The sequence below is a fragment of the Oncorhynchus mykiss genome, chromosome 12 (genome assembly GCF_057628025.1).
Source record: "Oncorhynchus mykiss isolate SJ-2025 chromosome 12, ASM5762802v1, whole genome shotgun sequence".
NCBI lineage: Eukaryota > Metazoa > Chordata > Actinopteri > Salmoniformes > Salmonidae > Oncorhynchus > Oncorhynchus mykiss.
Window position 1 is genome coordinate 31,363,199 of NC_143033.1, and position 14,532 is coordinate 31,377,730.

General features: G+C 44.3%; 1 protein-coding gene across 2 annotated transcripts; it reads right to left on the reverse strand.

Annotated features, from left to right (window-relative positions):
- Positions 1–801: 801 nt before the first annotated feature.
- Positions 802–14,397, reverse strand: LOC110537425 (neuronal acetylcholine receptor subunit alpha-10). Of its 2 annotated transcripts, XM_021623456.3 has the most exons (6): positions 14,252–14,397; positions 5,616–5,761; positions 5,295–5,449; positions 3,539–3,785; positions 2,911–3,196; positions 802–2,096 (listed from the first exon to the last, which is right to left on the reverse strand). In XM_021623456.3, the coding sequence occupies exons 1-6, from the start codon at positions 14,310–14,312 to the stop codon at positions 1,249–1,251; spliced, it is 1,743 nt and encodes a 580-aa protein (XP_021479131.3). In that variant the 5' UTR covers positions 14,313–14,397; the 3' UTR covers positions 802–1,248. The 2 variants fall into 2 exon arrangements, with proteins under 2 accessions (XP_021479131.3, XP_090048374.1); XM_090192248.1 differs by lacking the exon at positions 14,252–14,397 and having other exon boundaries at positions 1,098–2,096; positions 5,327–5,449; positions 5,616–5,756.
- Between the last annotated feature and the right edge of the window lie 135 nt (positions 14,398–14,532).

Here is a 14,532-nt window from a genome sequence, read left to right on the forward strand (position 1 = left end):
GTAAAACGTTATGTTTGGCGTGAAAGCAACACAGCTCATCCCTCTGAACACACCATCCCCACTGTCAAACATGGTGGTGGCAGCATCATGGTTTGGGCCTGCTTTTCTTCAGCAGGGACAGGGAAGATGGTTAAAATTGATGGGAAGATGGATGGAGCCAAATACAGGACCATTCTGGAACAAAACCTGATGGAGTCTGCAAAAGACCTGAGACTGGGACGAAGATTTGTCTTCCAACAAGACAATGATCCAAAACATAAAGCAAAATCTACAATGGAATGGTTCAAAAATAAACATATCCAGGTGTTAGAATGGCCAAGTCAAAGTCCAGACCTGAATCCAATCGAGAATCTGTGGAAAGAACTGAAAACTGCTGTTCACAAATGCTCTCCATCCAACCTCACTGAGCTCGAGCTGTTTTGCAAGGAGGAATGGGAAAACATTTCAGTCTCTCGATTTGCAAAACTGATAGAGACATACCCCAAGCGACTTACAACTGTAATCGCAGCAAAAGGTGGCGCTACAAAGTATTAACTTAAGGGGGCTGAATAATTTTGCACGCCCAATTTTTCAGTTTTTGCTTTGTTAAAAAAGTTTGAAATATCCAATAAATGTCGTTCCACTTCATGATTGTGTCCCACTTGTTGTTGATTCTTCACAAAAAAATACAGTTTTATATATTTATGTTTGAAGCCTGAAATGTGGCAAAAGGTCGCAAAGTTCAAGGGGGCCGAATACTTTCGCAAGGCACTGTATATGCATTTAATTGATTGACTGTTTGCATGTGTGTGTGTTGATAACAGTCTCAGGGTGGCAGAAGATTTGCTTTGGCTCCATTCCACAGATTATGTGTGTTCCTGTCTCCTCTACAAATACTTTAGATCCACGTAGAAAACATATGTATGGTGGCGATACAGAGAAACTGCCAAGTTCCCCACCACTGTATCAAGAGATTATCCTCCAATTAATCCTCTTCGTCACAGCCTTGGAACATAAACAGCTAGTATACTAGGTACAAAAACACATTTCCACATACAGTATCTCCTGTGGTAAACTTGTGAATGGTTTAGTTGGCCGCTACTGCCCCTCGGAGTAGGATAATGTTGCCATTAGAAACTGAGCTAAGGTCTGTTTGGGATCCCCCTTAATGGTTAAGGTCAGTATTTGGGAAGGGTATGATCTGATCCAAGATCTGTGCCTAAGGGTAACTTGTACCCGGAGCCTTCTCCCTTTTCTCTCTGCACGTGCTCAGACAGCCTTGCCCATGATGAGGAGGCTCATGAGGAAGACCATGATAAAGAAGAGCCACATGAAGAGTCGGTCCATAACCTTGGCCACTTTCCTCCACTCACCCGTACGTCTCTGGGTAGAGCGCTGGTCGTGGTAGCAGCTGGCAATGTACTCGATGTTCCTGCATAGCGCTTGGTGCTGACACACACACTGGGCCCTCACCACCACCTCTCTCCTAACCCTAGCCTCTGCGCCTCCTAATGATCCTTTCCTTCTTTCTCCACCTCCTCCCACACAGCCTCTCTCTCCTCCCCCGCCTTTGCCTCTTTCTGCCGCCACTGCTCCGCCCATGCACCCACTTTCTCCTCTGAAACCCTTCTCTCTTTCTGCCTCTCCTCCTCCTTCTTTCTCACCTCCTGCTGCTCCCTCCTCCTCCTCTCCAGCATCTATACTCACAAACAGGTCGTCTTTCCACCAACTGGGCTCAAACGTTTGGTATGAGCCTCTTTTCACATCCAGTCTATCCCCCTCCTCTTTCTGTGTTTTTACGCCCACCCCAACCCCTTCCTCTCCACCCCTCCCTCCCAAGGACTCCCCATTCACATCCCAGTTGGTACTTCTGGTTTGGGGGTTGATATTGTGGTCAGGTGGGAGCTCGGGCGGGGCCCGTTTCTTGGGGATGCCGGTGAAGCAGTTCTCTCCCACCTCATAGACAAAGCAGATCCGTGCCAGGTAGTGCAGGATGAAGCGGCGGGCCCACTCAGGGACGGGACGCGCCTCCGGACCACAGTGATGGATGTTCATGATGAAGATGGTCAGGGCGGTCGACGCAGTGATCATCGTCATGGTAGCAATGTAGTACTTGCCTGTGGGGAAGTAGTGATCAGCAATACAGTCAATTCCATGTATAACAACTCTCACACATTCAAACATAATCATCATTATTCAATGTAATGGTGTACATTGACTTACATAATATCACTGCCTTCAGGATTCTAGACAGTGTTAAATAGACAGACAAGCATAATTGCTCCACAGAGGAAAGACAGAGTATAGGTTATCGAGTTGTGATTGCGGCACATTAAATTCGCTGGACAGCCACCATCGACTGGCCTCTGTACCATTACATTGACATTGTCCCACAAACACCAACACAATTTATCACTTTGCTGATACCTTCTTTATTGAAAATGTAAAAAACAAATGTATTGAAATCCTATTGCAAAAGGTCCTACTTCACTTTTGTTTTACTCTGCCTGCATCTCAATGTTGATTCAAAATGCATAAGCACTTTTTGCTTGTCACTATACTATTTCACAATAAGATATGGAATAATATACTGAATAAACATACACAATATGCTTCTTCTGTATTCATAAGGTCTCCCTGCTCTGTATCACATCTCCTCTATACACTAGCCAGGCAATTCAATTTAGCAGCAGAGAGAGGCTGTATGAGGATGTTGTGCTGAGTAAGACCCATTAAATATTTACTAAGCATCTCTGCCTGTGAGTTTATGGGAGAAGACCTACAAAAGTCTCTGAGGAGAGCTAGTCAGTCTCAGTTAGTGTTGGAGAAGGAGCTAAAATGGCCTCAAAAGCCCAGAGGAGAGTATATATTATCTGATTGCTATACTCATGGCACTCTCTCTCTCTGCCCATCTCTCGCCCCTTCTCTCACCTATGAGTGGTACGTTCTCCGAGGGTGGCATGCTCTCTGCCACTAGCAGCTGGAACACGGTCAGTGCCAGCAGCACGGTGACCCCCAGGGACACTTTCTCCCCAGAGTCAGCTGGCAGGTAGAAGCCCAACGGGGCCAGGAAGGAGATCATCATACAGGGGATGAGCAGGTTAAAGATGTAGAAGGAGGCCCTGCGTTTCAGGTGCAGGGTGTAGGTGATGTCTGGGTAGGGGTCCGAGCAGCAGCCGTACAGGATCACGTTCTTCTTGGCTGGCATGCCCAGAACCTATAGTTAGGATAGCATGGAATAGAATATAAATGAATGGCCTGCGGTGATCTAGCGGTTTAAGAACACTGATACTTTGAACCTCTGCCAGCATGGGTTCAAATCCAATCCAATGCTCTTTCAGCACACTCCGCCTATCTCTCTCTATCTTATCCAATAAACAAATTAAATACATGTATTGTGCATTGTTGAATAGAAACTATGGAAACAACTAGATAAGACAGTCTTATAAATGCAAAAGTGTTTTCAATCAATAAAGTGCTTTGCCCATACAAATATCAGCAAAAGCACTGCTATAAATAAAGGATAAAAAAAATGTCTAAATGAACTAATAAATCTGACCTCCCACTCTACATTGGCCACGAAGTCGGCCAGGTCAGCACTGTCCAGGGCGTTGACCAGGTCCATCTGGTTGCCGTTATGTGTCCAGGAGCCGAAGGTTAGGCGACACTGCTGGGCATCGAACGGGAAGAAGGACACATCCACTGAGCACGAGCTCTTAGTGATGGCCGGCTGGTCCCACATGATCTGTCCATCGTTACGGATCACCACATTGGTCTCCATGGAGCTGGCGAACTGGTCATCAGCACTGAGAGGAGGAGAGCAAGGCGAGAGGAAGGGAAAGTGTGTGAGTGAGAGAGAGGGGAGATTGAAGGGAAAATTAGGAGTATGGAGGGAGGATAGAGGGGGAGAAGGAGGACAGGGATGGTGGGAGAAGGAGAGACAGAGGGAGGAAGGAAGAGAGGGAGAAGAGGCAGAGTGTGTGAGGAATTCATTGGTGAACAAAGAAGGCAATTAAAAGCATAGAAAATGTGTTCTTATCTACAATAGATACCGTCAAGTCACTAAAGACTCTTTAGAGGAGTGACTGGGAAAGGACAGAGAGCAGAAATGGAGGGAAGGAAGATGGGCATGGAGTGTCTCACAGAGAGACAAAGGATGTGATGACGGTCAGGCAGGATGATTGCCGGGGCGCAAGGAGAGTGGGGAGAGCAGGGGTGGAGCCCACCCCTCAGAGCCCACTTCTACACTCAGAAATATCACTACACTTCTGACCTTCATCGCAGGGACTGGACTGAACTTAGAACTTTAATAGTCATTACCCTAAAAGTTTGATTCTTCTCAGAAATCAAAGCTTAGGAACTGAATCTGCATTGCGTGGCATCTCCCTACTATCAATCGTCCTCCAACAGGGGTTTGGTAATTAAACATGTAAAGTGTTAGTTTAGGTATGGGATTATTGTGAGTCTCATGTAACACACAACATTCAAACTTGTCCAGATATTTCCAGGACAAATGATGTAGAAAGTATAGCCTGTTGTAAAAGGATTACTGATTCAGTTGTAATAACAACAAAGGGAGATTAAAACATAACAAGACTGTGAAAGAATGAAAAGCTGGATTATTCCGCTAATACAGTGTTTCCCGGTATATATATGAGAAAACCCTGTGCATCTAGGTCCGGGTGCTGGTTTAGGTAGGAACAACTAGTGTCCAAAAACAAGTTTAAAAACCGCATACTAGAAAAGACAGGCAACCAACCTTGTCTTTAGTTATATGTATTTTCCATTTAAGGTTAAAAAATGAAAAATAAACAGAAGTCAAGGTCAGTTGTCTGTATTTTCTAGTGTGCAGTTTTACAGTTGTTTTTGGAGAGTTTCCCAACTGTGGGCCAGGGTCCATTGGTGGGACAGGGCTGGTGCCTACTGCGTTATTGATTAAGACTTGATTCTGGCTAGAAACACTGTCAAAGTTGAATTGGCACATTGCAGCAACGAAAAACTTGAAAGGCTGTAGGTGGCCATAAATCATAACAAGTGCCAAGAGATTTTCCTGACCAGGTGGCCTAACCAAGACAAACCCTGGCACTAGTCATGGTGCAACAACAAGAAAGTCCTGCTCCAATACACTGTGATGAGCATCAGAAGTAGACTGGCTGCCTGGACACCCCGTGAGTAACGGCTTTTAGGGTGTCCAGCTTGTGTCCATGGCAACACAACAGAAATGTGACGATGAGGGTGAAGAAGAGGAGTATGAGGAAGAGGACAACAAACCCGTGCAGGGAGAACCGATATGTCTCAATACCAGCCAGACCTACTTGTTATATAGGACAATATCAGGCCTCCATACATAACTACTAGGTATACGGATGGTATCAAGACCATCGTAGTCCTCCTTCTTCCAAGTGAGGTAGGCGTCCGTCCACACCTGCCGGATCCACAGGTACGTGGTCAGGATCTGGTTACGCTCATCCTGCAGACAAACACACACAGGTAAAGAGACAACATGTACTGAAACACACAGGTCCAATGACTACAGGTACTGAAAACATACAGAAATGGTAGTATCAGAGGAGGCTGAGGTGTGCATGTGATGTGGGGTCATCATGGTGACCTTGTGCATGTGTTTGTGTGTTTACCATGTCGATTATCTGTGAGAGGGTGATCTGCAGTGTGACATTGATGATGTGGTCCGTGTCCTCCACTGGTCTCAGAGCGTTGGTGTAGTTAGCGAACAAATCAGTCAGCAACTTTTGAGCATACCTCCCATGAGCACCAAGACTCACTGCCACACAGAGAGAGAGAAAGACAGGGAGGAGGGGGGGGGGGGGGGGGGGGGTTATATTATTCAATATTTAAATCCAAGTCTCAGTTTCTCAAAGGAATGGGAAAAATTGGCTCTGCAGTATCCTAGCTCAATTAACCTTAGAACGACCTTGGAATCCACTTAATGATGTCCAGTCATTTGATAAGCTGATCACAAAGCTAGCTCTACATGTCTGCCTGGTCCCCCATGCATGACTCACGACAGTCATTACATTTGATAATGTTACAGCATCTTTTGGTTAGGCTTCTTCCTATATGTAGGCACATTTAAGGTATTGCCCTTTTGTGCGGTTGCCCTTTAACTGCAGGGTCACTGGCAGAAGCCCTGCTCCAGATGTTCTCCCTTAATCGCTGCATTGATGGAACTGGTGGGAAGTCCTGCAGTCTCTCAAGCCTTTCTTGAAAGAGTTCCTGTAGGGGTTTGGGCCAGCTTCTTGAGGTCCCTTAATATTTGGATTTTGGTTTGGCAAGAAACACACAAACAATGGCAACACTCATGTTTCTAAACCTTATGTTAATTTTTTATTATTTAGAAATTCAATTTGACAGAGACAGACCGAGGGTGAGAGAGAAAGTGACAAGGGAGATGGAGACAGAGAAAGGGGAAATGTTAGAGAGATTAACAGGGAGAAGTAAACAGGTGAAAAGGACAAAAAGATTAGGGGTGACTTTAGCGTGAGGGGAGGAAAGAGAGAAAGGGTTGGAGGAATGGAGGGAAGGAGTTAATTACTCTGGATATATGAGAGAGAAGGAAAGAGAGGGGGAACGGGGAAGGAGAGGGGGACAGAGGCAGATAAGCGGAAAGTTAATTACAAACAGTAAATGAGATAGTGTGTCCATCTAGAACGGCTAAATCCCTGTCCATTAATTTCCTACTGTAGACAGCACAGCGCAGCACAGGCACGCCCTGTGTGCCACTAAAGTTAGACACAATCAGTGCCTCTACACTTACTACTGCCAAACATTATTGTCACTCAATCTCAAACAATGCATGTGTGTGTGTGTCTGTACATGTAACAAATCAGTGTATGTGTGTGTGTGTGTGTGTGTGTGTGTATGTGTGTGTGTGATAGTGAGAGAGAGAGAGATGGGACAAACACCAAATTGAGACTCTGCAAGCAGAATTCTGCAAGAAAATCCTCCATGTAGAACATAAAACACCAAATAATGCATGCAGAGCAGAATTAGGCCGATACCCGCTAATGATAAAAATCCATTTAAATCCGCTAAATTCAACAACCACCTAAAAGGAAGTGATTCCCAAACCTTCCATAACAAAGCCATCCCCTACAGAGAGATGAACCTGGAGAAGAATTAACTAAGCAAGCTGGTCCTGGGGCTCTGTTCACAAGTCCCAGGACAGTAACACAATTAGACTCAACCAAATCATGAGAAAACAAAGATATGATTACTTGACACATTGGAAAGACTTAACAAAAATACAGAGCAAACTAGAATTGGGTGAAATACCACAGTGTGCCAGCACAGCAGCAGTATTTGTGACCTGTTGCCACAAGAAAAGGGCAAACAGTGAAGAACATATGTTTATTTTCCCTTTTGTATTTCAACTATTTGCAGATTGTTACTACACTGTATATAGCCATAATGACATTTTACATGTCTCTATCCCTTTGGAACTTTTGTGAGTGTAATGTTTACTGTTCATTTTTATTGTTCATTTCACTTTTGTTTATTATCTATTTCATTTGCTCTGGCAATGTAAACATATGTTTCCCATGCCAATAAAGCCCTTTGAATAGGATGGAGGGAGGGAGAGAGAGAGAGAGGGAGAGAGAATAGAGAAAGAGAATAGAGAAAGAGAATGTAGTTAGAATAAGACTTGTTGGCCTGATTACCCATCTGCAGTACTATACATGTGTGAATGTCATAGAGCCTCTGTAATATCCTGTACATACACCATGGATTGCATGTCAAACAACAAGAGGACTTGGTTACAGCACCAATCACATCTGTGAACCAGGCCATCACTGTAAACCTACCTCCTCATCACATAGCATTCATCCCATAACCTCAACCCCTATCCCCGAGCCCATAATGACTAGGTTCCACAGTTTTCCCTGGTCACGTCACACAGTAAATAAGCAGCAGTGTTAAGGATTGGAGGTTGGCTCTGGGTAGAGCTACGTTGCATGTAAAGCTGACCAGATGCGTCTGTTTGCCTTAAGTTAAAGAGACAGTTCACCACTAAATCAATGTTTGTCAGGTGTTGTCATACTTCAAAAGTGATCTAAAGTCCACTCATTATTCCATACCATCTTCTGTGTAAATCACACATTCAGAAAAATCTCTATACCTGAAATCCAAATGAATGGGAACGATGAGACCAATCTAATTGCAGCGTTATTGGGGTTGAACTACAACCTTTTGTCTGTACAGTTGGTGCAGCGTTATACAGGGAACTTGCTGTCCTTGATCAAGTTCCTGAACGTTACCCCAACTGATGCATCATCAGTGACACAGAGGGGGAATTATTTTTTTTGGTACCATGGGGTGCCTGTACATCTAGTCTAAAACAGTACAGGAGGGGCATTATGGCTCCTTCGCAGTGCTCTTAAGGACTTGAGTAGCTAGCTACTCCATCATTTTCTAATCCATATAGTGTGGTGTGTGTTGCCACAAGTCATAAGGCATCATACATCTGTGAGTAGCTTCTTCAGTCTGCTGATTCATGGCATTTTATTTATATTCATAGATAGTATTTACTTGTCCTGCCTTGGGAGCCTGTATACTCAGCATAAGAATGTGAAAGTTACCTTGACTGTGTCACCTATAAAAGTGAAAAATTGTTCTAGCCTCTCATACAGAAAACTCTGTATCTGTCTCAGTGTGACTGTGAGTGCACGTGTTCGTGCTTAATGGTTGGATGCTCTTCATCTCACACATTGTGCAAAATGGCTTGCTGCTCTAATACTGTGTGTGTGTGTGTGTGTGTAATAATGTACTAGTAAAACTTACTTTGAGATTCTATAATTATGTCCACCTGTGTGTGGCCTGTATTGTTGCCGTGACATTGATTGCCATTGCCTCCTATGTACACTGAAGAAGGTCTTATACCCTAAATGTTTGGCGACAATACAAATAAGTCCTGTCCTATTTTTGTTCTGTGTAATAATGTGTATGGCACACAGAGTGGTCCATTAACATGTTTATCTGCTTCTGAGATCAGTCAGCACCCCATCAGCAGCTCACTGGCTGTCATAGCCCCATTCTCTCTCAGTCCAGCTCAGCATCCATCTCTGTGCCAGTATAAAGTGCTGCAGCCACACTGCAGAGGGCTGCTGTCCCACTACTACATTCACTGGGCCACAGCTCTCTCTCGCTCTCAACTCCTAATGGAACAGCAGGTTTACTCATCTGTTCTTTAGTTCCTCGTTCTCCTCATTGTTTCTATCCCTCTTATGTGTTCTCTCTCTCAGCTCCTAATGGAACAGCAGGTTTACTCATCTGTTCTTTAGTTCCTCATTCTCCTCATTGTTTCTATCCCTCTCATGTGTTCTCTCTCTCTGCCACTGTAATCACCTTTCCTTCTCATTCTCTCCTTCGCTCTTTCTCTCAGTTACGCACTCTCCACCTCTCTCTATTTCTCCCTCCTCTCTCTCTCTCTATTTCTCCCTCCTCTCTCTCTCTATTTCTCCCTCCTCTCTCTCTCTCTCTCTCCACCTCTATTTCTCCCTCCTCTCTCTCTCGCTCTCTCTCTATTTCTCCCTCCTCTCTCTCTCTCTCTCTCTCTAATTCTCCCTCCTCTCTCTCTCTCTATTTCTCCCTCCTCTCTCTCTCTCTCTATTTCTCCCTCCTCTCTCTCTCTCTATTTCTCCCTCCTCTCTCTCTCTCTCCACCTTTCTCTATTTCTCCCTCCTCTCTCTCTCTCTCTCCACCTTTCTCTATTTCTCCCTCCTCTCTCTCTCTCTCCCTCCCTATCTCTAGAAAAGCAGGTTCAGTTGTTTGGTGGGTTCATGAGGTGTGAGTTTAGTCAGCGTTTTTCTCCAGCATTAATCTAAGGGCCCTGGTGCTAACGGACCATCACATGCCAGCTGGCAGACACTTGTCTAACTACCTACTGTATTGCCCAAAGTGCACACAACACACGGACATGAGAGGGAACATACAGTGCCTTGCGAAAGTATTCGGCCCCCTTGAACTTTGCGACCTTTTGCCACATTTCAGGCTTCAAACATAAAGATATAAAACTGTATTTTTTTGTGAAGAATCAACAACAAGTGGGACACAATCATGAAGTGGAAAGACATTTATTGGATATTTCAAACTTTTTTTACAAAAAAAAGGAAAAATTGGGCGTGCAAAATTATTCAGCCCCTTTACTTTCAGTGCAGCAAACTCTCTCCAGAAGTTCAGTGGGGATCTCTGAATGATCCAATGTTGACCTAAATGACTAATGATGATAAATACAATCCACCTGTATGTAATCAAGTCTCTGTATAAATGCACCTGCACTGTGATAGTCTCAGAGGTCCGTTAAAAGCGCAGAGAGCATCATGAAGAACAAGGAACACACCAGGCAGGTCCGAGATACTGTTTAAAGAAGAAGTTTAAAGCCGGATTTGGATACAAAAAGATTTCCCAAGCTTTAAACATCCCAAGGAGCACTGTGCAAGCGATAATATTGAAATGGAAGGAGTATCAGACCACTGCAAATCTACCAAGACCTAGCCGTCCCTCTAAACTTTCAGCTCATACAAGGAGAAGACTGATCAGAGTTGCAGCCAAGCCATGATCACTCTGGATGAACTGCAGAGATCTACAGCTGAGGTGGGAGACTCTGTCCATAGGACAACAATCAGTCGTATATTGCACAAATCTGGCCGTTATGGAAGAGTGGCAAGAAGAAAGCCATTTCTTAAAGATATCCATAAAAAGTGTTGTTTAAAGTTTGCCACAAGCCACCTGGGAGACACACCAAACATGTGGAAGAAGGTGCTCTGGTCAGATGAAACCAAAATTGAACTTTTTGGCAACAATGCAAAACGTTATGTTTGGCGTAAAAGCAACACAGCTCATCACACTGAACACACCATCCCCACTGTCAAACATGGTGGTGGCAGCATCATGGTTTGGGCCTGCTTTTCTTTAGCAGGGACAGGGAAGATGGTTAAAATTGATGGGAAGATGGATGGAGCCAAATACAGGACCATTCTGGAAGAAAAGCCGATGGAGTCTGCAAAAGACCTGAGACTGGGACGGAGATTAGTCTTCCAACAAGACAATGATCCAAAACATAAAGCAAAATCTACAATGGAATGGTTCAAAAATAAACATATCCAGGTGTTAGAATGGCCAAGTCAAAGTCCAGACCTGAATCCAATCGAGAATCTGTGGAAAGAACTGAAAACTGCTGTTCACAAATGCTCTCCATCCAACCTCACTGAGCTCGAGCTGTTTTGCAAGGAGGAATGGGAAAAAAAATTCAGTCTCTCGATGTGCAAAACTGATAGAGACATAACCCAAGCGACTTACAGCTGTAATTGCAGCAAAAGGTGGCGCTACAAAGTATTAACTTAAGGGGGCTGAATAATTTTGCACGTCCAATTTTTCAGTTTTTGATTTGTTAAAAAAGTATGAAATATCCAATAAATGTCATTCCACTTCATGATTGTGTCCCACTTGTTGTTGATTCTTCACAAAAAAATACAGTTTTATATCTTTATGTTTGAAGCCTGAAATGTGGCAAAAGGTCGCAAAGTTCAAGGGGGCCGAATACTTTCGCAAGGCACTGTACACATGGAGAAACCCAGATGCATGTACTAACTAGCACACACATGCACAAACACATGTAGGCCTACTGTAGAGCCTAACAAAACATACATAAGAGTAGACATTACACTGTATTGGCTGGTTTCCCAGATATAGATTAAGACTAGTCCTGGAATAAGAAGAACTGTCTGAATGTGTATTGTCAGACTGACAGGGCCGGGTTGTATTATCTGTCCCATCATGCCATGAGGCAGTGAAGCATCAAAGCCTGTACTCCTACCCTGCCAGAGGCATTGTGGGATTATTTGCTATAATCCCACTCATGTCCTTCACTGTACCCTCTCTCCTCTAGCATCTGGATACACACACACACCAGCCACTCCTTGAAGGCAGGGAGCACTCTGACATCAACTCTAACGGTAGTTTCAGAAGCCCGGACCTCATCTACACTAACTCTGGGTCATCACCATCTGGTCATGGAATTTAAAGGATTTCTAACCACAAATCATTTTTTAAATCACTAACCCTAATTTTAAACCTAACATTAACCCTAGGTCACATACATCTTATCATTAAAGTGATACTGCCAATTTTTACATTTTATTTTTTTAAACTTTTTACTGAATTTGACCCCGACCCTAATATCTCTATTCTATCCTCTGACTGTGTGAAGTGATTGAAAATGCACAACATAATCAGAACAAGATGCCAACTATTTAGGATCCATACTGTGGGTGTGTCAGTGCGCGCGTGAGCCCAAGGACATCCTGATGATTCATTATTAATGAACAAGGGTGTCCCTGTAGCCTCTCTCTGGGTGTACGCTGTAGGGAATAGTAAACACTCATTATTTACACACAAGAAGGTCAGAGGAAAGGTCTCTCACGTAAACACAACACTATTTTTCTCTCCCTCTCCTCTCCCCCTCTACATCATCGACTCGCTCCCTCTCCTTTCCCTTTACCACTCCTTGTCCCCTTCCTCTCTCCCTCTCCCACTCCTTGTCCTCTTCCTCTCTCCCTCTCCTCTCCCACTCCTTGTCCCCTCTCTCCCTCCCTCTCCTTTCCCTTTACCACTCCTTGTCCCCTTCCTCTCTCCCTCTCCTTGTCCCCTTCCTCTCTCCCTCTCCTCTCCCACTCCTTGTCCCCTCTCTCTCTCCCTCTCCTCTCCCTTTACCACTCCTTGTACCCTTCCTCTCTCCCTCTCCTCCCCCACTCCTTGTCCCCTCTCTCCCTCCCTCTCCTTTCCCTTTACCACTCCTTGTCCCCTTCCTCTCTCCCTCTCCCACTCCTTGTCCCCTTCCTCTCTCCCACTCCTCTCCCACTCCTTGTCCCCTCTCCCTCCCTCTTCTCTCCCTTTACCACTCCTTGTCCCCTCAATCTCTACTCTCCTTTTACCACTCCTTGTCCCCTCCCTCTCTCCCTCCCTCCCTCTCCCTCCTCTCCCTTTACCACTCCTTGTCCCCTCAATCTCTGCTCTCCCTTTACCACTCCTTGTCCCCTCAATCTCTCCTCTCCCTTTACCACTCCTTGTCCCCTCAATCTCTCCTCTCCCTTTACCACTCCTTGTCCCCTCAATCTCTCCTCTCCTTTCGCTTTACCTCCCTATGTCCACTCCCTCTTCTTTCCTGGAAAGAAACATTAGTGATATTGATTCTTACAAATTGAGGCTACCAATTAAACAAACAAAAAAACATTTTAAAAAACAGGAAGAGCAACTATCAAAGTCCTTGAGACTATTTTTTAAAATTTCTTATGGGCAATGTATTGATACGGAAGTCTTTGACCATAGAGTCCAGACCCTGTCATCTTCTCGGTTCTCCTCTTCCTCTCTTTTTTCCCCTTCATTCATATCGTCTCTTGTCTCCTGTCAGTATGTGCATGACCAGGCATGAGTCTGGGTCAGAGGTCACTGGGATGATAGCATTAACCTGTTGATAGTGGCAGATATCACGTGTCCGGACAACAGTGTAATTCTCTCATCTGATCCGATCTCTTTGTGTGTGTGTGTGTGTGTGTGTGTGTGTGTGTGTGTGTGTGTCTTCTCTTTCAGCCCAGTGGTCACGTCAGAACACACTCTCACTGCAGGTTTAAGCACCAGATGGTTAAGATTAACAGGGGGTGATATGGAAAAGAGAGAGTGTTAGATAAATAAATGATGAGGAACAGCTTGCCACAAGTACAGCAATCAGGTATTAATTAAGAAACACACCATAATCTCCACAGCTTTGTGAAGAGTGAAACCTGCAATAACACCAAAAGAGTCAGGCACTATGACATGGTAGCCCATCAAGTAATATCAGGTTAACTCCATATTTCCATTCCAGTGGGATAAAACACTAAATTCTCATCCTGAAATCACCAACCCAGAGTGTGTAGTCCATGCATGCCATTATATCCTGTCCACCTTTGCCTGTAAATAAATCTGTGAGGGATAGTTTATACATGAATTCATCATCCAATGTGACCATAGCTCGTCTGCCACATTTTCAACTTGAGGTCAGTTAGGTCACTATACTGTAGGTGGCATTTTATAACACTGGGAAAACATGAAATAGCCTACTTACTGTAAATTAGTCTACTGACTGACTAAAGTGAGGAAATTTGCCCTCAAAGTCTATTCCATATTTGAAACTGATTTAAGCCATGGATAAGCAATCAGAACCATCTCTGTAATGCAATTCATGTTGTCAGTTTGTTAAGCAACAAAGAGCACGTACCTGGAAGAAAACTTACACCGATGAAGAACAGCAACATAGGAAATAAGCTCCATAGATGCATGGCTTTGAACTGGCACAATGTGCCGCTTTTTGCTTGATCCAGCAGGCAGAAGAGGAGCAAAATAGTCACCGACGTCTGAGATACCGTTCTAAAGCGATTGAAAGATTATTTGCCGTATCTATCGATTTTAGCGCACTACTGAAACGCGCCGCGAAGAGACAGCTGCGCACACATAACTGATTATGGACTGCTGCTGTGTCCAGTAGCATCGTTTTTTTCC

Coding starts and splice junctions, on each gene's coding strand:
- LOC110537425 (XM_021623456.3), bottom strand. CDS start 14,312: ATGCATCTATGGAGCTTATTTCCTATGTTGCTGTTCTTCATCGGTGTA. Junction 3,197..3,538: donor TGGCCAATGTAGAGTGGGAG/GTCAGATTTATT, acceptor TCCTAACTATAG/GTTCTGGGCATGCCAGCCAA. Junction 2,097..2,910: donor GGAGAACGTACCACTCATAG/GTGAGAGAAGGG, acceptor ACTTCCCCACAG/GCAAGTACTACATTGCTACC.